This window comes from Halichoerus grypus, chromosome 14 (assembly GCF_964656455.1).
Source record: "Halichoerus grypus chromosome 14, mHalGry1.hap1.1, whole genome shotgun sequence".
Lineage (NCBI taxonomy): Eukaryota > Metazoa > Chordata > Mammalia > Carnivora > Phocidae > Halichoerus > Halichoerus grypus.
The window spans coordinates 93,434,772-93,459,967 of record NC_135725.1 but is presented as its reverse complement, the minus strand read 5'-3'; the positions used below and the strand labels follow the sequence as shown (position 1 = coordinate 93,459,967).

The window sequence follows — 25,196 nt, the reverse complement described above, 5'->3', positions numbered from 1 at the left end:
AGAACCCTGGGGAGGTCCCCGGGGGCTGCTGGAAGGCCTCCTCTCTCCAGGGAAGATGCCAGAGTGCAGCAAGGACCTGCCTGGCCCTCAGTGGTGACGCTGCCATCCGCGAGGCCCGCAGACCCCCGTGGGGCCTTGGCTCCTTCAGGGCTGCACCTACCTTGGCACCTGGGCTAGGTGAGCGTCGCCTCCACGGCGGTCCCGGGGATGGTGCAGGGCCATCTCTGCTTCAAGGCCCACTCCGAGCCACGGGCTGAGAGGCTCCCAGCGGCAGAGCGGGGGAGGCTTGGCTGCGTTGGGTAGGTCAGGCAAGCCCCCGCACGACCGTCCAGCTTCCTGGGGGCCCCCGGAAGCTGACAGCCCTCCAGCTGCACTACTGGTCCCTTCAGCCGCTCTGCTGAGCCTTCTCATGGGAGGGGACAGAGCCAGCACCAGCAATGGGCAGTGGCCATCTCGGAAGGACATGCCCCCTCGCTCCCCTTCTGCTGGCCACCACAGAAGGTTCCCACTGTGAAGGGCAGCTGGACGACCCCAACGGAAGGAGCTGGCCCCACAGTTGACCATGGGGTGGATCTGGGGGCTCCAGGGGCCGTCCTGCTGGGAAGGGGTCCGTGTGGCCTCCTGGGGCCCTCCTGGGCATCCTTCCGTCCAGCAGTGCAGCCAGACCTGGCCTCCCATCACCCTGTCACAGGACGGATGGTGGCTCTTTTGGAAAAGCCTTCGTTCTCTGTGGCCGCTGGTCAGTGGGCACTCAGCCCAGGGCTGGAGGGTCTCTCTTGGGTGGGATTCCTCCTTCCAGCCCGCTGCCCTGGGCCATGGCTGGGTACACACTCTCTGCCCGGCTGGTGGCCGGGGGCTGGGCAGGTGGGGACTGCCCAGGGGAGAAAGGAGACAGGTGTTTACCTGAGCTCACCTTCCAAGGAGAAGGGCTGGCTGGCCGGTACGTAGGAGCCGCAGATCCCAGCCACGCGGGCTCCCCGCTCTGCTCGGTGAGCCTCTCAGTGCTGCTCTTCGGAGCCCTGAACGGGAACTGTACGTGCACACGTCGGGACCAGACGAGAGCAGCCTCTTTCTAGATCTTTCCTTCCACGAGCAAGAAGGTGGTGGTGGTTCGGCCTCAGGTGTCTTTTCACACGTTCCTGGAAGGCACGGGGCAGCTGGCGGAGATGGGACAGCGGCCCCGTGGCCCCTGAGACACGAGTGTGGCCTCTGCCCGCCTGTCCTGGGGGTGGCAGCCCCACAGTGTCGGAGGCTGTGCTCGGGGTGCGCCCGTCTGCAGGTCTGCGGGGGCAGCCGGAGCCTCAGCGCCTCGCTCCCCACAGGGTGGCCTCGGGCGTCAGGGTGTCTGTTTCCCGAGCGCACAGCCCAGACCCTGCAGCTCCGCCCTGAGGGAGAAGCGTCTGGGGCTCCAAGCGGGTCTGTTACTGCAGGGTGTTTCGGGGAACAGCAGAGTCAGGCAGAGGGCAGCCAGGGCCGGCCACGCACCGGGGGGTGGCCCTCGGACGACACCCACTCCCTCCAGGTAGGGGTCTTTCTCCTTTTAGCTCCCACCCGTTTCCAAATCCTCTGTAGTGCAAGAGGTAGAAAAGTCAATCAGAGGCAGTTTTCCCCCTTTTTTCTGTTTCCCGTTCCTCGCTGGGCCCCGCGACCACGTCACTGCGTCTGAAGGACCGCGTGTGTCCCGGGCACCACACAGGTTGTGGGGCGAGGCACGAGGACTGGAATCTCTCCGAGGGCTCCCGCCCTTGGTCAGCCTCGGGGATGAGCCCCCCATCTTCACGGGACCACGACTGTGGACAGCGGCTGCCACCCGGGACGCAGGGCACGGCGGGTCGGACCAGACCAGAGCCCCGAGGAGCGGGGGACGGCGCTGACTAGCCCCAGCTCTCTCTCTGAGCAGACCGCACTCTGGACCGCGCAGGTGCGGGACGCTTTGCTGGAGGATTCGAGCACCACAGAACAACAGTGAGGTTCTGTCTCCACAGCCCCGGGGAGGCCCAGCGGGGGTTTGCCGCCTGGCCCCAGCCCCACCGGCCGTGTCCCCCCCAGCACCGTGGGCTCCACGCCTGCCCAAGCCGGCCTCTGGAGCCTGCTGCCTCCCTCACCCTTGCTGGGCGGGGGCTGGCGCCTCAGCATTGACTGTGCTCCTCGGTCTGTGGGCCTGACCCGCGGCCTCCCCACAACCACACATCTCCCTCACCTGTGCCTCTGCCCTCTAGGCCTTGCCCGCCTGGCATGTCCACCATGGGCACAGGACTCCTCGGCCAGGTCTGCCCCGGCACCGTGACCCCAGCTGCAGCCCGCACCCCCCGCTCCCCAGCCGAGGCTGGCTCTCTGGTCTCCCAGTGCAGTTCGAGGCTGAAGCAGCTGCAGGCCCGTGCGGTCAGGGTCCTCGCTGAGAGCCCTGCTAGTCTCGTGGAGCCGCTGGTCAGCATCCTCCAGCTGCAGGATGCCGACCAGAGCCCCTGCTGACTCACATCCACCAGCTTCACCGGGAGGGCAAGTTCAAAGAAGTGAGCGTGACCCCCACGTGGGTCGTGGGTCAGGGCTGGGAGGGAGGGGCTCGGGGACACACCTTCTGATTCTTGGGCCGTGGGCCGGGTCTGCATGTGGGGTCAAGCAAGGGCTTGGCTGAGGGAGCTCACAGGGTCCACCCTGGCAGTGTCCTCTCTGTCCCTCCACTGTGGGGGGCTCCCCAGGGGTGGGGGGCTTCAGGTCTGGTGCAGAGGGTTTCAGGGACCAGCCACCCCAAGGGCCCAGCTCAGGGCTGTGCCAGACGTTGGGGTCCTAGGAGACTCTCATACTCACCAAGCTGAAAAAGAGTCGTGCGAGCAGCCCCCACCCCAGGACCTGGGGTCCTTCCTCTTGAGGTGCCCACTGGGTCCTCAGGAGGGGTCAGCGGCCCAAGGACACCCTGGCTCTGGCCTGGAAGTCCTGTGGCCAAGCCACTCACCTGAGATGCTGCCGTCCAGACTCATTCGTCAGTTCCCAGAAACACTTCTGGGGGGCTAAGAGGGTCAGGGGTGAGGGGGTCCCTCTGCCCACAGTTGCCACCCCTTGGGCCTAGATCAGACAGCTGGACCTCCAAGCCCTCCCAGCCCAGAGCCTCCCAGGCCAGGGGAGCTTTTGCCAGGGAGCTCCCACATGACCCTTTGGGGTTGGAGGCCCCCTTCTCCCTCCTTCTGCCTCTGCCCAGGCCCACTCACTCGCAAGGTCGCTCGGCCTCTGTGTTGGCATGGCCTGTGGACGAGCAGCCCAGGTCCCTCGGGGCCCAGCTGCTTCTAGTTGCTGCTGGCTGGGGACAGCACCGTCCCCTTGTGTCCTCGTGGGGGGCCCTGCAGCCACACCCACACCCGGCCTGGGGACTGGCCACTTCGCTCCTGCTCCAGAAGCTCAGGAATAGCCCCTCCATAGCCCTGAGTGCTGTGCCTGCCACCTCTCTGGACCCATCCTGAGGCCCTGCCCTGGAGCGAAGGGGCCTCACCTGGGCTGACCCAACTCCTGCAGTTTGGTGCCTCACTTGGATCAGGTCCGGCCAGCGGGGTGCCCCGTGAGGGTCATACATCCTTGCTGTACCGGCTGGGCGGACCCCCATCCTACCTGTACCAGTGGTCCCCAGGACCAGCCCCTCGGAAATGATGCCCGTGTTTGTTTGCAGAAGTTCAGTGTAGGGCACAGATTACTGGTCATGACAGCAGAGTTCTCCAGTGCGTGCAATGCTTTTGGACCTGGGGCCATGCCGGGGGCAGGTCATTTGGCTCCCTTGTCCTGGGAAGGCCTGGGTCAGAAAGGGCAAATGTGGAAATGTGGGTTTAGTAGCTACAAATCTTTGGGTTAGAGCTTGTGGGGCTCTGGAGGGCTCGGTGGGTTTGTTGAGTCTCTGTTGTGAGTAGCACCGGCTCTCACTTAAGTCCAGAATTTTCCGAGAGAAGATGGAAGCGGGCCAGGAGCACCGGGAGTGGCTTGGCTCTGCGTGAGGCGGAAGGGCACAGGGGTCTGCGGTGAGTAGGGAGGGGCGGCTCCGTGTGGGGTGGCTCTGGGCGGTTGCTGCAGGACAGGGGTCCCCGCGGCATCCCTGGGCCCTGAGATGTGACGATCACCACGTGGGGAGGCAGGCGGTGGAGAGGTCCTGGGGCGCCCAGCTCAGGGGCGCGCTCTCACCGAGTCACAGGTCCAGCGTTCCAGGGGTATCCAGAGGCTCGCTCCTGGCTCACCTCCACCCACTGCCTCATCAGGCCCAAAGTCGAGCCTAACTGAGGGACAGCGGGGCTCATGAACCCTGCTCCCCACACCTGTGGTGGCTCAGGGCTCGGTGGGCAGGATCCCGGGCCCACCCCACAGGGGGGCCTTCTTCCCCGGGGGGCCAGTCCCAGCCTGGAGGCTCACTGCAAGGTAGGCCTCACCTGGGCCGCCAGTCCTCGGTCCTTGGCGGTGTGGGCCCTGTGTTGGTGGCTGTCATGCCCCGGCCCAGGCTCTTGTCTCGAGGCTGGTGAAGGTGCTGAGAAACCAAGGTGACCAGGCCAGCGACAATGTGGCCGGGGCTCCGCTCCTGTGGCGCAGGGCCATTCTCCGCAGGCTGAATGAGCGGCTGGGCTTGCAAGAATGCGGGAGGCAGAAGGCGGGCTAGTGTTTCCGCGTCTTCTGTTACACCCGAGCCTTTCAAAGAGTGTCTAGGGCCGGCTGAATGCACCTCCCTCGCGCTCCAAGGCAGGAATCCCAACACAAAGGGGGCTCTTGTCCCGCACAGGCCCCTTCTGCGAAGAAAAGCCATTGTCCCCAAGCGGGGCGGCCCGGCAGGCGATGCACGCTCCAGTGCCCACCGCCGCGCCCGGCGAAAGGGACCGCATTCAGGCCTGTCCGCTCGGATTAGCAGGGACTCACGACTTAATGTGCGCCGATATTTCATGTCGAGGGCGGCGGCTGGCTCCGGGCAGGATGAATGCCCGCTTTTGTCTACTGAGTTATTTTATTTACATTTTTTAAACAGCTTATCAAGGTAAAAAGATAGCTTTGCTTCGGGGGGGTGGGGGGGAAGGCCCCTTGGCTCCAGGCCCGAGCTGAGCTGTGGAGGTGGGAGGCAGGCCCGTCCTGGGTCTGAGGCTGCTGAGTCTGGGCTTGGCTGCCTGGGCACCTGCCCGGCGCTCCTGCCCAGCGGAGTGGGCAGCCCGGGGGTCCGTGGATGCTCTTCCCACGGTGACCACTCCAGCCCCTCCCCAAAGGCAGTAGCTCTGGCACCTGTCTGGCCAGAGGGGTCCCCAGCCTTGCTCTGACCCAGCTGCTGGGCAGCCCAGTGCCTCCCTTCTCAGTGGCCTCCATGCAGAGGCCAGGAAGGCCAGGGAGGTGCCAGGGAGGCCCATTCCTCGGCAATTTCCTTTTGTGGGGTCTGAGCCCCTCCCACCTTCCCTGCTCATCACAGGTGCCTGAGTCGGCAGGTGATCTTCCTACACCTGCTGGGTCCCTCATGTGACCAGGCAGTGGGCAGCTTGGTCTGCTGTCACCTCAGCAGAAGCTCAGGCAGAAAAATGACCAGAGACGGATCCTAAGCCAGGCCTGATGACAGGGGTAGAACTACATGGGGCTCCCCCCCAAGACGGAAGCCAGGCCAAGGGTTCTGCTGTCAGCCATCCCCCCAGGGCACCCTCCCTGGCTGCCCCCTTCCTGCCCACCGCACCCCTGGGCCACAGGTGCCGAATGAAGGCACCTCCCGAACTGTCCCCGGGGTGCCTGTGGTCATCCAGCTCTGGGCACGCTGGCGATGCACGCAGGCCGCAGGGCTGAGAGAGGTCACCCTGAGTGCTGGCTGCATGGAAAGCTGGTTGCTCTGGAGGGACCAGGGAGAAGAGAAGGGCCATGCCGAGCACGCTGACCCCCGTTACGACAGTCATTGTGTGGCCAGGTGGGGTGTGCTGAGGCCCGAGCTGCCCGCCCGGGGTAGGTAGGGCTGGCCCCAAGCGCAGCTGGCACCTCCACACCGGCCCCCACCCCCTCAGCCAGTGGGCACCACGGACCAACCAGAGCCCTGAGGGCTGGGATTGGCACCGAGGACTACCCTGGCCTCACTGGCTCCTTAAGGCAGAGGCAGTCCCCGTGGGCAGAGGGACGGGACCCTCAGGGAGGCTGGTGACGGGGGCTGGCTGCCCTCTGTGGCAGAGCCCCTCCCGCGGCTGTGAGGGGCAGTGCCCGCCGTGCCCCCTTCCACCCAGGCCACCATTGCCGGCTGCCCCACACCCCAGGATTCAGAGGGCTTGTTGGGCGGGTGGGGGGCCAAGATCCCCCCACAGCCCCACTGAGGGCTGGGGCCTAGAGCACAGATGAAGTCTTGTCCTTAGGGGGCAGAGGTAGCGGCTGGTAGAGACTGATAGCCCAGCAGAGGTGGGGGGGGGAGGGGGAGGCCCAGCCCCCCGGGGCCTCTGTGCCCCCTCCTCCTACCCCCCTTGCCTTATGGCTCCCCCCGCTTCATCTCTCCCCGGGTCACTGGCCCATGGCCTGGTCTGAAGGGTGGGAGGGTCCCAAGCCCCCAGGTATCCCTCCCACAGCCCCTTCCCGATGGTGGCCTGGCCTGAGCAAGCCCAGCTCCGGGTGTTGGCCCTGGAGGAGCCAGGAAGCTAACCGGACATGGCAGATGCAGGACACAAGCAGTAGGGTTCGACCACCCCAGTTTCCCTTCCTGGATGGGGGCCCTTCCTGGATGGGGGCCTGGTGCTCCCGTGGCTTCTCAGGGGGTCTCCCATCCAGAAACAATAAGGTCCTCCCTCCTCCAGCCCCTGGCCCCTCCCCAGGCCCTGCCCCTCTGCACCCTCCCCCGGGCCCCCGCGGGGCCTGGCAGCGGCCAAGCTCCTGGACCTCGGCCAGGCTGTGGAGGCGCCGGGTCAGCGCCGCGCAGGGAAAGGCCCCTGGCCCCGCGCCCCCGCCCCGCGCGATCCAGGCCGGAGGCCTGAGCGAGCCTTTCCCAGGCCGCTATTTTGGTCCTTTGTGTGAGCTGCGTGGGGCGGGGCGCCCGGCTGCTCCCCCGGTTATTTTTGCTCATAATGGGAGTGCGATGTATGGAAATTATTAATAGTAGCCGAGCCTGCGCTACGTGCGGGCACTCAGGGCCCCGGGCGCTCTCCATGCTGAGTCGCAGGAGGGTCCCTGTGGCCGTGAGCAAGGGCCGCGGGGAGGGGGGGGTCAGGGCTCTCGGCGGTGCCCACTTCCCCATTCCTGGGACTGCTGCGCTCCCTGCCTCACCAGGACGCAGCTGGGTTCAGAGCCTCTTTCTCTGTGGACCAAAGGGGCAGCGCTGTGCATCCCCCAACACACAGACCCCACCACTCCCCCTGGGGCCAGCCCACCCTTTTGGACAGACAGCTATGCACTCATTAGTCGTTTTGGGGTGCACACAGAGTATGCCTTGTGGAAAGTGCTCAGAGGCCCCTGCACCTCAGGGCCACAGTCCCTCAGGCCCCCAGGGTGCACAGCCCTGGCCCCTGGCTGTGAGCACCATGACTGGCCATGCCCGGCACTTGCAGGCGGAGGGCACACTTCTGGGCGGTATGCGGCAGGTGAGAGCAGGTGTGGGGAAAGCACGGTGTGCTAGTGTCTGGGGGTAGGTGAGAGAGCTCCTGCCTCTTGTCTGCCCCTCCCTCTTGGTCCTCTGTCCACTCATGGGCAACCCCTGACCAGAGCCACCTGGGCCCGGCACCCACCCTGACGCCCCATCCAGGCCACACCCCAGCCTGGCAGGACCCACCTGCCGGGGCATTCCCCCCTGCCCCGCCTCCTGTGGAGCCTGGCCTGTCTGCCCAGAGGCTTTGGGTTCCAGGCCGTTGGACCTGTGCCCTCAGTGACTGGGAGGTGTAGAAGGGGGGAGCGCCCGCCATGGGCTGCCTGCTCCCCACCAGGCCCGGTGTAACCTGCTGCATTTGTGATCAGCAGGCCGTTATGCTGGGCTTGAAGCTGAAGCTGCAGCTCGAACTTGATGTTGAAAAGTAAGTGTCGGGCGCCTGGGGGGCTCGGTCGTCAAGCGTCTGCTTCGGCTCAGGTCATGGTCCCAGGGTCCTGGGATCGAGCCCCACATCGGGCTCCTGGCTCAGCGGGAAGCCTGCTTCTCCCTCTCCCACTCCCCCTGCTTGTGTTCCCTCTCTCGCCGTCTCTCTCTGTCAAATAAATAAATAAAATCTTAAAAAAAAAAGAAAGAAAAGGTAAGTATCTTTTCACGAAAATCATTTAGGTTCTGACTTGGATAAAGCCTGGGTCTCTAGAAACATGATTTGGGGAGGGGGTTCTCCTACCACTGAGCCCTGGCTTTGCTCCTCACTGGGTGGGGCTGGGGGTGCTGGAGGGCAGGGGTCACGTGTGAGCACCCGACCCTGCAAGGAGGGCCCGAGGGGGTGGGGCCCAGGAGGGCAGTCCCTGGACTTAGGTGTAACATGCTCGGAAGGCAGTGGCCAGAGGGTCTCTGAGGAATGGGGCTCCCCGTGAGGTCCACCTCCTGAGGTCCCAACCTCGCAGATGGGTCCCTGTTCAGTCTGGGCTCCAGGCAGCCTGACCCAATGTGGTCACACGGAGAGGACAGGAGGTGAGGAGGGGTCTACTGTTGGGACCACTGGCAGGGGGCTTTGTTGAGGCCTGAACTCTTGCGGTGGAAAGGGCCTGAGTGTCCCAAGGCCCAGAGCCACGGCCAGGGGCCTCCTCTGAGCTTCCGGGCGGGCTTGGGCAGCTCAGGGCTCTTGCGGGCACCGTGCACGGGCATGCCCCCTGCGCCAGTGAGGAGGCACTTGGGCCATCGGGGCTGCTGCCCATGCTTGGTCTCCCTCCTGCCTCCCCGCAGCTCAGTGAAGACAAGGGGACAGCTGATCTTCCCCAGGATGCCCCTTGCCTCTGGGGGCCTCCAGTCCTTTGTAATGAAGATGGGGATGACCACAGAGCCCCGGGACCAGGCCCAGGGAGCAGTGGGGCCTGCATGTGTTTGTGCGCGTGTGTGTAGGTGTGCGAGCACAGGGCATGGGCTGGGATGAGTGCACCGGGCCCTGGGAGCCAGTCTGGGGTGTTTCACGGATGTAGTCAGACACTTGGCCGGGCCTCTGCACTCCCTGAGGGAGCCAGGTCACATGGAGGGGCCTCGGGTCCTCTCAGTCCGGATGCTCTGGCCACGCCTCCTCTGGGTTGGGGGTGAGTCTGGGGTCTTGGCCGGGGGTGGAGGTGCCAGGCGCCTGCAAGGCTGTGACCTGAGGATGTGCTCCCCGTAGATGGGAGCACCCCACTGCTCCTCCAGGACAAGGTGACCCTCGTGGAGCGTTATGTAGCCGGCTTCCCGGACCTCCAGAGGAGGCTGCTGGCCCTCCTGGACTCCTGGTGCCAGCCCAGCTTTGACGTCAGAGTCGTGGCCAGGTAAGCCCCATGGGGGCCCAGGGTGGGGCAGGGGGCGGCAGGCGCTCGGGAAAGCCACGTGTGTGGCCCGCACACGCCGCGGCTCGGTCAGCCAGAGAGGGACCTGCTTCTGGAGCCCAGAGGCTGCACCTGGCAGGAACCAGACGAGACACAGTTAAGTCTCTTAAATGAACAAAAATAATTCTCCAGGTTGCGTGAACAATTTACTACACGCTGGAAGTCACAGCGCCTGTCCATTCACTCACCTCTGCGCCTCATAAATCTCATCGGTGACTCCCGTTGGAGCCCATGTGGGGTCACTTGAGCTGCACACACACGTGACGCGAGGGTCGCCCGAGTGTGGGCGTGGGGTGGCATCTGCTGGTCACATATCTGCGGCGGCCACAGCATGAAGCAGCACTTGGCTGTCTGTGGAGGCTCCTCGAGCCTCCCGTCCATCTGCAGGCACTGGGGGCCTGATCCGGCGCCATGAGCCACCCAGGCCTGAGACCACCCCCCTTGAGATGCAGACCCTGGGCTCTGGGGCCGACCTCCCTGGATCCACCTGCCCTGGAGCTATGAGCAAGTCACTCTCACTTCCTGGGTTTATTTCCTCAGCCCTCACATGGGGCTAATTTTGCCTGTCTCAAAGGGTTGTGTGATTTAACATGCGACGAAGCAGACAGAGCGCGCGGGGCGCCCAGCCCGGCACACCTAGCGCTGGCTGTCATCACCGTTACTGTATATTTGGAGAGGGACATAGAGCAACACCTGACTGGCTCAGTCAGTAGCATGAGGCTATTGATCTTGGGGTCTTGGGTTCGAGCCCCATGTTGGGTGTGGAGATTACTTAAAGTATTTTTAAAAATGAGAAGACAAGGGGCGCCTGGGTGGCTCAATCGGTTACGCGTCTGCCTTCAGCTCAGGTCGTGATCTCGGGGTCCTGAGATCCAGCCCTGCATCAGGCTCCCTGCTCAGCGGGGAGTCGGCTCTCCTTCTGTCTGCTGCTCCCCTGCTTGTGCGCTCACTCTCTCTCTCTCTCTCTGACAAATAAGTAAATAAACAAATCTTTAAAAAAATCGAGAAGACCAGGTTAGAGTGGGAGAAAATATTTGCAAAAGACGCAGTGGCTTCCTTCATAATGGCTAACACGGAAAAGTCTGGCATACCAGACGTTAGCGAGGGAGGAACCCCCGTGCCCAGCTGGGGACGGCTAACACGGCCCGGCCACTCGAGGAAGCTGTTCGGCGCTGCTGGCCCCAGCAAAACATGGGCTAGGACTGCCTCAGCCAGTCCACTGTTGGAGCAAATCCAGGACACATGGGTGCGTGGTCTGTGAAGAGACTGGTGTGTTCACAGCAGCTTTATTCCTAGTCCCCAAGCACTGGACGGACCCAGAGGCCGGTCCACAGCCACAGCTGGACCACACACGTTACACACATAACGTGGAGGAATGTCCCAGAGCCCGCACTGCGTGAGATGGCCCAGACCCAAGCGTCTGGACTCCGTGATTCCAACGGTAGGACGTTCAAAACCTGGCACGTGGTCTCTGCTGGTCCAAAGCGTGGCCAAGGGGGCAGGGGCAGCTCGAGGGCTGCGCATCTGTGTTGAGCTGTGGGTAGCGGGTCCTCAGGTGCAAGTGCACCCACGATCCCCACTCCTCGCCGCGTGTCAGTGATACCTCGATAAACACTGGGTTCTAAAAAGTGCTTCTGGCAGACCCATTATTGTCTCTGCTTTAAAATGGAGAAGACATTTGAAGAGAATGCGAGAGAGGCAGTGACGGGAGGGGCTCTGGGTGCCGGTGGTCAGGCAGCAGCCTGGGAAGCTGAGCCCGCGGCCACCAGGAGCATGTGGGGTCCAGCACAGAGCCCGAGGAGGGCCCAGGAGCCAAGGCCCAGACTCCTTGGCGGTCAGCCAGACCCTGGGGACCCTGGGCCGTGGCGTCCGGGCTCAGCTGAGGACCAGGCTGAGGCTCTGTGCCACAGTCAGGGAAGCTTTCAGAACACAGAACAGGACTCTTGTCAATAAAAATATGATGGCAAAGTGAAAAGCTCAGTAGAGGTTTGGAGGATAAATTTGAAGATGCCTTCCAAAAAGTACAAAACAGATAAACAATGAAAATCAGAGAGAAAAGATTAAAAGAAAAATTGGAGGTCCTGTCAGGAAGGCCCAACATCCGAACAATGGGAACCCCAGAAAGAAGAGCAGACAGAGCTCATTCCCGAGGTGGCTGGGTCGGGTGCAGCAGGTCTGCGGGCGGCCAGAGTGCATGAGCCCCACGCTGCAGACCCAGGGCAGCACGGGGATCAGACGGGATTCTGGGAGCATCGCCTGCCCCGTGCTGAGGGACAGCTACTTCAACCCCAAAGCCTCAGCTCAGCCGAGCCCTCAAGCCAGCATGAGGCAGAGCACAAACCTACTTCTGCAGGTGTGCTGTGAGCAGCCGGCAGCCGGGGGGCCGCGAGGAGGCCCGCTCACCTCCTCATTGGCTCAGGGCGAGGCTGGTCGGGTCCTCAGGTCTGGAAACTAAGGAGGCGATAAAACCAGAGAAGCACTAACCCTGAAGAGAAGGGGTGTGGTCTGCACTGGCCGCGCTTGCCTGGTCGTGAGAGCGTGAACACAGTGTGTCCTGACTTAGGTCGGAACGCGGCGCGCCGTCCACGGCGAGATGTCCGTACCAAACCCTAAGACTGAACAACCAAGAGGTCACGCACAAGTATGTTCCTTGGAAACACAGAGGCAAATACTGGCCGTGACGGAATTGATGTGTGAGGGTCTGGAGCGTGCTGGGACACGGTGACGTGCCGCTCTTTCCACAGGCCTCCTAGAATTACCTGAGTTTTCAACTCTGTGTGTGTGACTTTGACGAAAATAAGTCTTACGTGTATTAAGTTAAAAAGCCGTGTCTCTCTCCCTGCAGACACCCACAGGTGACCTCCTTGAGGCTGGAGAGGCTGGGTCCCAGAGCGCTACGTCGCAGGTCCTGAGCCTGCTGGACAGCAGGGCCTGGACCAGGTGAGCGGGGCCCCCACACCCTGCGTGCCCCGGGGCGGCCAGGATCCCCCGACCCCCCTCCTGCGTCACCTGCCCACCATCACGGACCCTGGGCACTGAGCAGCGGACTGAGGTCTGCAAGCCCCTCTGCCCACCTGCAGTGACCCCTGGGAGTAGGGGCCGGTGCTCCTCTCCTCCCCCTTCCCCTGCCCCCTCCCCCCTCCCCTCTCCTCTCAGTTCCTGTCTTTTGTCGAAGGATAGCCATTCTGATTTGCATCTCCCTGATCATTAGTGATGTCTTGGACCATTTCAGATACCTGCTGGCCATTTGGATGTCTTCTTTGGAAAATGTCTTTTCAGTTCCTCTGCCCATTTTTAAATTAGGTTATTTGGGATTCTTTTTGCTATTGAGTTACATGAGTTTCTTACATATTTTGAATACTCACCCTTTATCAGATATGTGGTTTGCAAATGTTTTTTCCCACTCCATAGGTCACCTTTTCATTTTGTTGATTGTTTCTTTGTTGTGCAGAAACTAATTTGTAGTTTGAAGGAATGCCACTTGTTGCCATTTTTGCTTTTGTTACCTGCTTTTGGCTTTTTGGTCCTCTCTGTTGTTTGCCCTCCCCAGCCCACCAAACTAAATTTTAGAAGCCTTCTTTCTTCTTAAAATATTCCCCAAGTTTCAATATATATTATTTCTATTATTGTGCAGCTCAAGGTATTTTCTAATTTCTATTATAAGTTTTTCTTTACCCATGAGTTAATTAGAAATGTATTTCTTAATTTCCAAGCTGTTTGCCATTTTTAGTTATTTTTCTGGTGTGGGCTCAATCTCATCGTGATCGGAGATCATGCCTTGTATAACGTCAGTCCTTTGGGTTGAAACGTATTATGAAGAAATCTACCTTCTTGTCTCTGAAAGCAATCTTTTTTTTCCTTTGGCTATTTTTTAGGATAATCTCTTTGTCTTTGATGTTCTGTGGTCTCACTGTGAGGAGATTAGTTATAGATTTCTTTGTATTTATCTTCCTTGGTATGTGTTGGGCTTTTTGAATCTGGATTGCTGTCTTCAGTCGGTTCTGGAAAATTCTAAGTCATGATCTCACACATCACATCTCCTGCTTTCTTCCGCTGTTCTCTGGGCCCCTGACTGTGTGTTGATCTTCTCCCCCCGCCTCCAGTGTCCCCTTCGTTGTGTGTTCGGATGACTTCTGCTCTTTCCCGCTTCACTAAGCCTCTCCTCGTCTGTGTCCAACAAACTACAAATCACATCCATCATTTATGTTTTTTGATTGTTGTATCTTCAGCTCCAGAAGTTGTAATGCGGTCTTTTTCAGATCTGCTGTCTCACTTTGGGCGGCTTCTTGATGCTTGAACGTATTTCTGATTTTGTCTTCTCTTTCTTTGAATGTCTTGGCCACGGTTGTTTTATGGTTTGTATCCACATTTCCGCACCATCTCTGGTCAGCATCTGTTTCTCTGTGTCACTCGGAGGCTTAATTGTCATCATGTTTGTGTCTGGCACCCTTGAGAAATTACGCAGATTCTCTGGCCCTTGGATGAAGGTGCCTGCCTCCAGAAAAGAGGGCAATATTTGGGGCTTTTGCAAAGACAGAAGCACATCACCAAGATGCTTTGATTCATGACTTTAAACAGCCCCTCGGGCGGCACTAGGAGCATAGATGGGAAAAGCAAGGGTATGTGGACACCTGCAGGCCGGTGTCGGGGCAGGTCAGGGTCAGCGAGGAGCAGGGAGCTGCTGGCTGTCCTGGCGGTGGCTGGGGCTCCCCCTGAAGCCCTGAGCCTGGCCTAAGAGGACCGGCCGACTGGTGGGACCCCTGAGACCCCGGGGAAGCAGCTATAGGAAGGAGCCTCCACCAGCTGCAGAGTAAAACCAAGAGTGGAGTGTTAGGGGCAGAAGCTCCAAGGAGGGTCCCAGCGGCAAAGACCTCTGGGGTGCCAGGGCCTGAGGGACAGGGGCGTGTAAGGTGGGTCACCTGCCCCTGCATTTGGAGGACTAGAGCACTGGGCTGACACTAAGGAGTGGCCCCCCGTGGGGACCCGCATCGCTGGCACAGGGCCTCTGAGGTCACCTGCATGCCGTCCGTGGGTGCTGGGTGGGGAGCCCTGCTGGCATCACCCGGTGGGAACGTGGGGCGGGCACAGAGTTCAGCTGCCTACAGGTGAGGCTCCGGGGGCTCTCAGCACAGAACCATGCGCCGAGTCCATGGCGGCCGCTGTGAGGCTCTCCCCACCCAGGACTCCGGACCGTGAGGGGCAGGCTGTGTGGTCTGAGGATGCGGGCTCTGGGTGGGGCCGTCTTTCCTTCCAGCAGCCCTGCCATGCCGTTTGTTGACCCCCAGGGTCCCCACTTCAGGGTCAGGTCATGGCCGTGGTGGGCCCAGGGCTTGGGGCCAGAAGAGTCTTTGGGGGTGTTGGGCCAGCCTTAGCCCAGCACCCCCAGTTCAGGGTGTGTCCCCCGTGAGGGTCCACCCCACCCCACAGGTCTCAGCTGAGTGTGAGGCAGGAGCAGATCTGCTGTCCAGACACCCCTCAAACAATGGGGTCGTCCCCCAGGCAGCATGTGGAGTCTGACGGGCTGTGGGACAGGAGGGGAGGGGCAGGTGTTTTCTAGGGGTGCCTAGCTCCTTGGCCCCGCTTGGGAGTGGGGAGGACAGCCACCCAGCTGGGTCTCCCGTTCTGCACGGCCGTGTGCTGCCAGGCCCCCCCTGCAGGCTCCCCAGCTGGCTCCAGGGGTGTGTCTTGGCCAGGAGGCCTCAGGGCCACAGCACTGTCCCTTTGCCCGTCGGCAGTCCTCGCTGTGCATCCACCATCCCCGCTGTGGGGCTCCACGGACTGACATTAGGCCCAGAAGGAGGGCCGGGGAGCTCTGCTTGCCTGTCCACCCTGAGCTCCCCACAAGCCCCCCCCAGGCCTGGGTCCCACGTGGAGCCCCCCAAGGCCTCGTAGCACAGATGAGTCTGCAGGACACTGGGTTGTGTGGCATTTCCAGATGTTCAGTGTGTGTCAGGAGGTCGGGCCTGCTCTACCCGGGCCTTTTCCTTTAAGGATTTGCGCTCGGGTCTGACCAGGGCTGAGCTCCACCTGTGGGGGTGAGGCTTTTGGACAAAGTATCCCACTGGCAAAGTGACGCTTCAAAGTGTAGAAACGGCCGAGAAGCAGGTTTCTGTCTGCAGCTCTGCGTGGGAACGGTGCTCCAAGAACACGCTGGCCACTCTGAGCTCCTTCTTCCCCGCGTGGCTCGCCGGTTCGTCCCTCCCTTCCTCAGGCTTTGTCCCCCTCGCCTGCAGTGTTGTCCCAGATTCCTGAGCGGCCTCCTGGGGTCCGGAGCCCTCAGGTCCCGGGCAGGAAGGAGGAGGGAGAGTCTCTGGCCAACCTCTGGGCAGCACTGACCTCCGCTGTGGGTGGACAGCGGCCCTGCAACAAGCGTGCTCCCCGGCGCTGGGTGCGGGTGCTCGTGGAGCAGCCGCCCGTGTGGAGAGCGCAGGGTCCTGGCCAGGTCCTTAGAAGACCGGACCCCTCACTGTCCCAGCCGCACCGCCAGGCTTCAAGGACAGCTGGCCCCGGGAGGGAGGGGCAGCAACCAGATGGCTGGACGGGCGGGCGGGTGGGTGCCCTTCCTGGGAGCGAGGCCGACGAGTAAGCATCAGTCTGTCAACATGTGAGCAAGATGGCCTCTTCCTGAAGGATTCGCATTCCAGTGGGAGACGGACAGGAAGCAAACGCACCGTCCGGAGGGTCCCGCCCTGGAGAATGTGGACTGGAGCCTGGGGAGACGGGGCTGGTGTCCCTTGTCCCGGTGCAGAGGGAGGGGCTCCGGCAGACCCCAAGAGAGGCTCGAGGTGGGGGAGAGTGTGGGGTGGAGCCCCTGCCCCACCGGGCTCTGCTGTCTTTCAGCCGCGCTGTGTCCCCGCGCTGTCACTCAGCAGCGCCTGGCCGCCCTGCACCGTCTGTGCTGTGAGTGGTTCGTGGTGTGGAGGTGCGTGTGCCCTGCTTAGAGCCCCGAGCCCGGGCCGTGGCGGGAGGGGTGCTCCGGGTGAGGCTGTCCCTCCAGCTTCTAGAGTTGTCGCTAGAAAAGGTCCCTTGGTGCTCGCTCTTGCAGAGAAGCCTGTCTCGGGAGAACCGGACTGGCCACGTGCAGGTGAGTCTGCAGGGCCCTGCGTGCTGTGGCGTTCCCTGGAGACCTGGGTGAGGACCTAGGGGGACGAGTGGCCCTGGGAGAGTGCGTGCACACATATGGACTGGGCACGTGGTGCGTACTCACGGGTGCGTGCCGCGGCCCAGACAGCTTTCACGTTGGCCCACGAGCTGGGTCAGTTCCTCTGGTGTCCCTGGCAGGTTGGGGAGAAGATGGTGTAGAGAAAGGGCTGCTCCCGGCATAAATGCCACACCGTGACGAGGAACCAGCCACAGAGCCTCAGGTCTGCCACCCCGCTCAGAAGGTGCAAGAGGCGCATGCTGAGGGTCGGCTTTGTGTGAGGGCCCCGCCCGGGTGAGGCAGGGCCAGAGCGGCTGGGGGCCTGGACCCTCCTTCAGCCCTGTGTACAGAGCCCCCAGGCGACGGAGGAGGTGCGGTGTGCTGGGGGTTCCACGTGTGCACCAAGGGAATGTTCTAGACCATCTCTGAGCACGGTCCTCGCCCATGGCTCTGTGCCCCCTGAGGCAGGGTGGGGGGTGAGCCCAGGCCCCTAGAAGGAGGCAGCTGCCCCTTGGGGTGATGCAGGGGCATAGAGGGGGTTGAACTGCAAGGCCACTCCTGGGCCTGGGGGCTGCAGAGCCCATCAGGACGGCAGCCTGGACAGGACCATCTAGTAGCTTCTGTCCCTCAGGCCTGAGCTGGAGGTGTGGCTCATCATGGGCACAGAGCTGTCCCCAGCCCTGGGTGAAGCAGCCTGGGAAGAAGGTGGGGGTGTGTGGGCTCCCAGGTGCAACGGGCATGGAACTGTGGGCCAGTTCGTGGAGTGGGGGGCCCTTCCCTCCCTGATGAGTAGTCTGGCTTCTGGTGTCTTGAGTGGCATCCAGCGGGGGGCAGCGCCGAGCCACCCCTGGAGTAATGGGTGTGTGGGGTGGGTGGTGAGTCACCGGAGAGGAACGTGGACCCCTAGGGAAGGCCCGGAAGGCTGGTCCCCCCTGGGTGCCAAGGCCGAGGCAGCCGGAAGGGCAGCGGACATCCTGAAGAATGTGGAGGGGCTTCCACATATTGTCGTCCACGTGGGAACCCGCGGCCTGCGGGAAGCGGATGGCCTGAGGCTACTGGGGGGACAGAGTCGTCTGGGAGGGGGCCCTGCCTGTCAGCCGGCAGGGGCTGCTGAGAGCGCACAGAGGCCTCGGGGGCCAGGGATCAGGAGGGCAAGAGGCTCCAGGCGACGACCTCACGGACTCAGGACTCAGCCAGGACCGAAACCCTCCTGTGGGACCCGGTGGTGCCGGGGGCCGGGCCTTGCTGTGGGTGTCCTGAGGCTGAGCTGACGGGCGGGACACCTGTGCTGGGCCCTGGTGTGGGAGACAGCCTCGTGAGGCCCCCCACGTTCACTGCCACTCCGAGGGCTGCTCGCCCGTGTCCACTCTCTGGACTGTGGGCTCAGGAGTGTCCCACGGCCCCACCTTCCCCTGAGAATGTTGGCCGGCCGCGAGGGCAGGGGCGAGGAGACCTGAGGGGCAGCCCGAGGGTCAGGAGCAGGCCGCAGCACGCAAGGGTGGAGAAGGAGCAGGGTCAGGCAATGTTCTAGAAGGACAGGGCTGGTCTCGGGTCTGGGGGGCAGGGCCGCTGGGCTGGGCTGTGGACACAGGACAGCGGCCCTCCAACCGGACCACGTGGGGGGCCCTCGCTCGGCAGCGCGGTCGGCACAGAGCCTCAGTCGTGGGAGCATCTGTGGCCTTCCTTCAGGGCACAGCCTCCCGTTCTGGGGCTTGCGAGGCCTGGGGGGAGGCGCGGGCCGGGGGAACTGTCCGCACCCCCTCGGGGCAGAGCCAGGCCGCACAGCCCATCCCGTGTGCCCCGCAGGGCCTGTGGGCCAGCACGAGTGACTGCAGCCGGGGCTGCGGCAGCTGCTGGCCTCTCCTGACAACGAGGCGCCCTGGACCTCTCGCTGCCCGAGGAGCGGCTGCCAGCCACGCCAGCTCCGCCAGCTCAAACTCCAGGAGCGGCGGCGCCCAGGCTCGGGAGGCTGGCGAGGGGGACAGGCGCTTGGGCCCCCGTCCCTTGGCAAGCGGCCCCATGAGTCGCATATGTCAGCAGTTCGGGCAAGGTGGAGCGAGCAGCAAGGCCCCTGCAGACGCCAGCCCACCAAGCGCCCTCAGAGCTCCCCTGCCTCTCGGAGGTCTGCGCAGGGCCTGGCCAGGCCGGGAAGTGTTGGGCTGGGGGAGGGCACCAGGGACCCAGGGCGTGGGGGTGCCACAGCTCCATCCTAGGACGGCTGAGGTGCCTTTCCAAGACCGGAGGGATGATTACTACCAGCTGCCCATCGCCGGGGCGGACATGCTCTTCCTGGCCTCCTGGGACCTGGCCAGGCACGAGGAGGAGCTCCGGCAGGTGGGGGGCTGCTCCAGGGGCTCTGTCCACACCAGGACCCACCGGGCTTGGCTCTCCATCCCACCGTGCCCCAGACACCCCCGCAGAGCAGGGCACCTATACCAGCCCATTTTGAAGACTCCAGGCCTAAGGTGCAAGCATCGGGCACCTGCCCACAGACATTTGGCACCGCCCCGCCCCCCGGCAGCAGCACCACACCTGTGCTATGGCTGGGCTCCGGGCCCGAGAAGGCCAGAAGGAGTCCTTTGACCCCTTCTGTGTGGAACAAGGGGCAGGCAGGGGCCAGGCGCAGCCCCGGCCCCGTAGGAGCCCACAGGACTGGTCAGGCCCCCCCAACAGAAACTGCCTCCCCTCGGCTTCACCCTCAGGGGGGTCAGGGAGGCCATGCCCTCGGCCACAGGCCTGCAGCCCCTGGATGGGCCTCCCCTGCTCATCCCAGCTCTCTACAGCCCGGCCAGGTGGTCGGTGTGGACCTGGAGTGGCGACCCTCATTTGGCACAGGGGGCCGGCCCCAGGCATCCATCATGCAGGTGGCAGCGGAGGGCCGTGTGTTCCTGCTGGACCTGCCTGTGCTCTCACGGCCAACGGGAGGGCAGGTGTCCCAGGCCTTCTCCAGGCTGGTGTCCCAGCTGCTCTCGGACCCCTCCGTCACTAAGTTGGGTGAGCACAGCCCCTGCCCACCCAGGGGGAGGGTGCTGGGGCGAGGTCAGGGCCCCTGCCTCAGGTGCCTGTCACGCTGATGGCCCTCCCTGCAGGTTATGGGATGGCGGGGGACCGTCGGAGCCTGGGGGCTTCCTGCCCCGCCCTGGCTCACGTGGAGAAGCAGCTGCGGGGCGGTCTAGACCTGCTGCCGGTGCACAGGCAGGTCAGCTCGAGGGGGACGGGGACGGGGACGGGGCCCCTCCCTTGTCTGCCGAGCTGCCTGCACAGTGATGCCCCCTGCCAGCCGGGGGCCTTCACCACAGGCTGGCTGGTGTCTAGGGTCAGGATGTGCTCGTGGCCTTGGAGCACCTTTGGGTTACTCAGGTCACCAGGGCCCCCCAGGGAGGGGGTGTCACCACGTGTCCCCACACTTTCCCCAGAACCAGCCCTGCTTTGGGCCCCTCTGAGTTCTCAGCCACACCTTTGGGGGCTGAGATGTTAGCCCCAGAGCTGACCCCCGTGGGCAGGCCACCGTGGCCCTGAGTCCCCCTGCACCTGCCTGCCTAGACCATCTGTGCCCTTCCTTCTGTGCGCAGGTGCCTTCCCCAGGGCAGGCCCGTCACCCCCGAGGGGCTCTGTCTTGGCAGATGTGGGTGTTGCACAAGCCAGCTCTAGGCAGGGGTGAGGCCAGGGGCTGCGGGGCCTCAGCCTCCCGGCGCAGCAGGTGCTGGGCAAGGCCCTGGACAAGGCACAGCAGCCCTCTACCTGGGAGCGGCGGCCGCTGAGCGGGGGCAGCCGGTTTGTGCAGGTGTACACCCCCTCGCCCCCGTGCCCCCCACCCTGGAGGCTGAGGCTGACCCGTGCCCCCCAGCTGCCGACGCCTACCGCCTGCCGGAGGTGTACCAGGCTCTGTGCAGAGAGCCTCCAGCTTCTACCCGTCTGAGGACCTGGCCAGGAGCCTGAGGCCAGGGTGCAGCGAGAGACCAGGGGCCCAGGAGCCGCCCAGCCTGCAGGAGGCCTCAGTCTTGGCCTGGCAGGTGAGCGAAGCCCTCAGGGTCCCTGCACCTGACTTCCCAGGGAGGAGGATCACTGTCCTGAAAACGAGGACCTTACAGGGGAGGAGGCCTGGGCTGGGGGAGGCCAGCAGCTTCCAAGAGGGCCCGGGTCCCTCCCCCTGGAGAGAAGGAAGCAGGGCCACAGGTTAGAGTCCTGAGGACGAGAAGTCCCCAGCCGTCTCCTGCCAGCAGGCCTGACGTGCCCCCACCGAGGTCCAGGGTAGTACCTGGCACGAGCCATGAGCCTGAGCCCACCCCCACCCCCACCCCAAGGAGACCTGTGGAGGCCCTGCTGGGGCCCAGTGTGAGCCGTCGGGTATCATCTTGTTGGTCTGTTTTTCTGTTGCTTTCTACACTGACCACATACTGCTCCTGATTCTCTTTAAAGGTCGGCCCTCAGGGCTCTCACTCCCCATCAAGACCAGGGTGGGGCGAGGGGGCCGCGGGCTGCTGAGCCAAGCCGGGTAGCAGGTGCCTGTGGCGGAGAAGGAGGACACCCCCCGAGGTCCCGGCCGGGGCCTTCCGCGTGCGGTGCGACCACAGGCTGCAAGGGCTGGGTGCCGGCGAGGACACCGCAGGGCCGTGGAGGAGAGCGTGGCGGGGCTTTGTGCCCACCTCCCGGGGCTCGGGGCCCTTCTGTCTCCCTGGGTCCAAGGACAGAGATGTTTATGGCTGCCCTGCCCCTGGGGTCTGTGGGCGGGAACCCTCCCGGCTCCTTTGGGGGTGGGCCTGCCCCCACCCTCACCCCCTTGTCCTGTGGAGACACTGCATGGAAGGAGGCCCCGCTCAGGGCCGCGGCAGGGCCCTGCCTGTGGGGACACCAGCCGCCGGGGGCCACGGAGAAAGTCTGAGTGGGGGGGGTCTCAGAATGCAGGGGTTTGAACGTGGATGGAAAGCTCCTCCACAGGCGTGTGCAGGCGGAATCACACACAGCTCACCCGTCCAGGCGCACCATTCACGGGCTTCTCGTGCGCTCCCACGTCGTGTGACGTTTCCATCGCTGTCGTCCCCCCGCCCGGCCCCCGGCCATTGTGGGGGCTCTGTTCTGGATGGCTGGCCTCCTTCACTCAGCGCCGTGCTTTCTGGGCTCACGGTCCTTGGAGTCTGTGTTCGTGCTCCACTCCTTTTTAAGACCCGATAGCGTTCTGTTTGCAGGTGGACCACAGCAGTGTCCCCCCGCCCCCACCGCGAAGGACGGTCACCTGGGCGGCTTCCAGGGGCACTGCTGTGAGTGGGACAGACTGGCTGCCGTGTCATTTTTGTTGTTAATATGTGGTTTCTTTTATGCATTTGCAAACATTCTTCTGAGAAAGGGTCCCCTGCCTCACCAGATGGCGGGCCTCGGCCCGAGACTGCGGGGCAGTGGGGTTTGTCTGGCTGCACGGGCCCAGGCTCCCCGACCCTCCAGCACACGTGGGTGGTATTCTTCATGCCACCCCCCACTATGGAGGAAGCTGAAGCCAGAAGAATCGCGGGGACCTGCCCTGTGCTGTCCCCCCCACCCCTTCTCCCCGGGTGCTGAGGCTGCAGGAGGGAGGGCCTCCTGTGCCGGCCCCTGGCATCCATGACAGGATGTTGGCTCTCTCCCCCATCTCTGGCCCCTCGCGGCCGCCTCTCCCGGAGGCCGGGTCCTGGCGTCCAGGGGAGGAGGTGGTTGTGCCAAGGTTGGCCCTGGCCGCTGTCCCTGTACAAAACACCTGCTTCCCAACCAAGGCTGTTTTTAGCCTGTGGGGGGCTGAGACCAAGGTGGCCAGCCTGGCTTCTCGGGGACTCCAGACCAGGCCTCTTGGGTCAGGGGATTCAGGAGCCAGGGAGGAGGTGCCTTCCCACTGGGGAGTGCATGGGGTCCCCAGCAAACGAGAGGCAGGGTTTGGCTCCCCTGCTCCTTACCCCCCTATGTTGCACCTGTGACTTGTTACATTGCAGGGCAAATGGGATTTAAAGATGTAATTTACTAATCAAGTGACCTTAAAATACAGAGATTATTTTAAGTGACTCTCGGGTGGGCCCAGTGTCACCACATGAGCCTGTCGAGCAGAAACAGAACGCAGGAGCAGATCCAGAGCGCAGGAAGGAGCGGTGTGTGCGTGCGGCCTGAGACCCACGTCGAGCAGGGGGCTGGATCCTGCCAGCACCTCGTGAGCCTGGCCGTCCCCAGAGCGAAGCTGCCCGCACCCAGATTTTGGCGTGAGCCCTGAGCAGGGAGCCCATGGAGCCAGCGGGACCAGCCCACCGCAGAGCTGTGTTTAGGCTCGTAGCCGATGGCTGCAGACGCAGAAGGCTCGGGGGGGTGGGGGCATCCCGAGAGAAGCCTGCCCGGCCTTGGAGGGCTGCGAGTGGAAGGCCTTGAAGGTATGAGACAGAAGGAGGGTCTGGAAAGTGAAGCCGAACCACACGGGACTAAAAACACACGAACCTCACAGTTCCTGGGGGCTCAGGAAGCAGCATTTGTGGGTGCTCATTCTCCGTGCCGCACACCGGTGGAGGGGTGAGCCAGACCGGACCCTCCCTGTGGTTTCATGGACCCATGTCATGGACCGATGTCAGCCATCGTTTCCAAAGTCCCTTTAACTTGGTTCTAGTAGGCCTTTTGATCCAAGCTTTTAAGGAATTCTGTGTTTTTGGTACATGTCTCCAGAGTGGGAGACTTCACACCGCTTCGCTCGTTTGCTGGTGTAGACACTCTGGATGGTGGAGCAGGCGTGTCCTCTCGGGGCAGGGTCCTCGGGCACCTTCCAGAGAGAGCACGTCCAGCAGTGGGAGCTCCTGCAAACCTTTGGCTGTTTGGTGTCCTCCTCTCCGGACCTTTCCAAATCATGTGTTTCCCCATCGAGACTCCTGAGTCCATGAATTGTGTGTTTCGTACAAAAGCAGGTCGGTTATGTGTCTAACTTGATTTTGGCTCAGGTCATGATCTCAGGGTTGGAAGGTCCAGCCCCATGTCTGGCTTGGCACCGAGCACGGAACCTGCTTGGGATTCTCTCTCCCTCTGCCCTGCCGCCGCCACGTGCGCACAGCTCTGCCTTCAAAAAAAAGCAGGTTTTACAGAAGAAGGTTCCGCCTTCTATACCTTTCATCTCGTGCATGTTAATACACTGACGGACGTGTTCTTGAAAAGAAAGGACGCTCTGCTGCTGAGGGCCAGGGACGCCAGGGGTGTGTTCCCCGCAGGGAGGCGGGTGCTCAGAGAGCACAGTGGTGCTGTGTCCATCGCTTGCCGGGCAGGCTGCCCGGGACGAAGGAGGCCTCCTCACTCTGTGCTAGAGGCACATCCCGGGGCCTCAAGTAGGAGAGGACCGGGGTCGGCTGGGGGAGAGGCCTTGTCAGGCGAGGAGGGAATTCTCAGTGTGGTGGGACGGTGCAAGATGCTAAAACTAAGTGTTTGATTTCAAAAGCGTGGCCTGGAGGAGGCTGGCTGTGGCTACGCAGAGGGCAGAGTATGAGTTTACAAAAGCTACTGAGGGCCTTGCCGGTCTCCACCAAGCCCGAGCCCTCAGTCCCTCGGCAGCAGCCAGAATTCGCAGAGAAAGTCCGTGCCCGTAGCCATCCCACGGCTCAGGGTCTGCCCCCGACGGGCTGCCCAGCGGACTTCGGATGCGCCTAGCCAGTTCCTCACTTACACCTCCGATGGGTGAGGCCTCCCGGGCGACCCTAGCTGAAAACGCTGGGGCCAGAAGTGGTTCCCAAGGACGGTCTTCAGGATGAGCTCTCTGAATGGGGTCTGGGACCTCTGGCTTGGTCCTCTAATCCGATGAGATAGAAAAGCACTGTCTCATGTGGGAGAGGGGTCACCAGTAGTCTGTGGCCTGCCCTGGGATGCCCGTGGTCGAGAACCTGTAGGAGGAGAGATTCTGGGTGAACGTGCGTCTGCTACCTCCGGACATTTTGGTCTGAGTAACAAGGATGTGGGGTCAGCTGGCTGCTTTCACGGTGCTGGGCAAAGTGGCGAAGGAAGGAATGGGTGTGGGCGCCACATTTCCCGCTCACAGTCACATAAGGGACTGGAGAGCTTCTGTATGTGCCCCGAGAGCAGCCACAGAGCGAGACCCAGGCTCTCCTGCCGTGGGCGTCTGAACGGCAGCACAGGTCACGTTCACCACTGGTGCCGAGCTGTCCGTCTCGCTGGGCCTGCCGGTGTGAAATCATACGTCATGTATTTTAACCAAAGTCGAGCATCTTGTCCTGTGTTCACTAGCTGCCAGCGCCTTCAGTTCTGTGCCTCGCTCTGTGAGGAAGTTCCTGAGCAAGCCGGACGCGGTCCTTAGCCAGGCCTGCCTGCGAGGCCAGTCCCTGGCTGGTGACGGTGGCTCACACGCCTAAACCGTGCGCGCAGGGTTTCTGTCTGGGAGTCGGCAGTCCCGGTGCGTGCCAGGGGGTGCCTGTGTGCCCAGCCCCAGTGTGGACCCCCGGTGCCCGGCGTCCGCGGCTTTCCCGGAGAGATGGCGCTCCCTGCCGCGTGTGCTTGCGGAGGGCGGAGCAGGACAGCAGGACAGCAGCGCAGCTCCCGTGGGGGCCCCTCGTGCCCCTGCCTCTTGTCCACATGCCTTTTCCACGCACTGATTTTGTTCCGTATCCTTTCCCCGTGATGAACCTTCGCC

The 25,196-nt window shown here is 62.9% G+C and overlaps 1 protein-coding gene and 1 long non-coding RNA gene across 2 annotated transcripts in view; both read left to right on the top strand.

Annotated features, from left to right (window-relative positions):
- EXD3 (exonuclease 3'-5' domain containing 3) overlaps positions 1–25,196 on the top strand; it is a 77,354-nt gene that overhangs the window by 28,546 nt on the left and 23,612 nt on the right. Inside the window, 14 exon segments of the mRNA XM_078061312.1 lie at positions 2,220–2,461; positions 2,464–2,513; positions 7,915–7,973; positions 9,235–9,369; positions 12,272–12,366; positions 16,267–16,348; positions 16,472–16,510; positions 16,708–16,761; positions 18,004–18,901; positions 19,351–19,561; positions 19,657–19,766; positions 20,235–20,345; positions 20,390–20,465; positions 20,468–20,580. Coding sequence (XP_077917438.1) covers positions 2,220–2,461; positions 2,464–2,513; positions 7,915–7,973; positions 9,235–9,369; positions 12,272–12,366; positions 16,267–16,348; positions 16,472–16,510; positions 16,708–16,761; positions 18,004–18,901; positions 19,351–19,561; positions 19,657–19,766; positions 20,235–20,345; positions 20,390–20,465; positions 20,468–20,580 — 2,275 coding nt within the window.
- Positions 937–1,952, top strand: LOC144380100 (uncharacterized). The gene is made up of 3 exons (XR_013443910.1): positions 937–1,121; positions 1,323–1,522; positions 1,669–1,952. It is a non-coding gene; the product is annotated as an uncharacterized LOC144380100 (long non-coding RNA).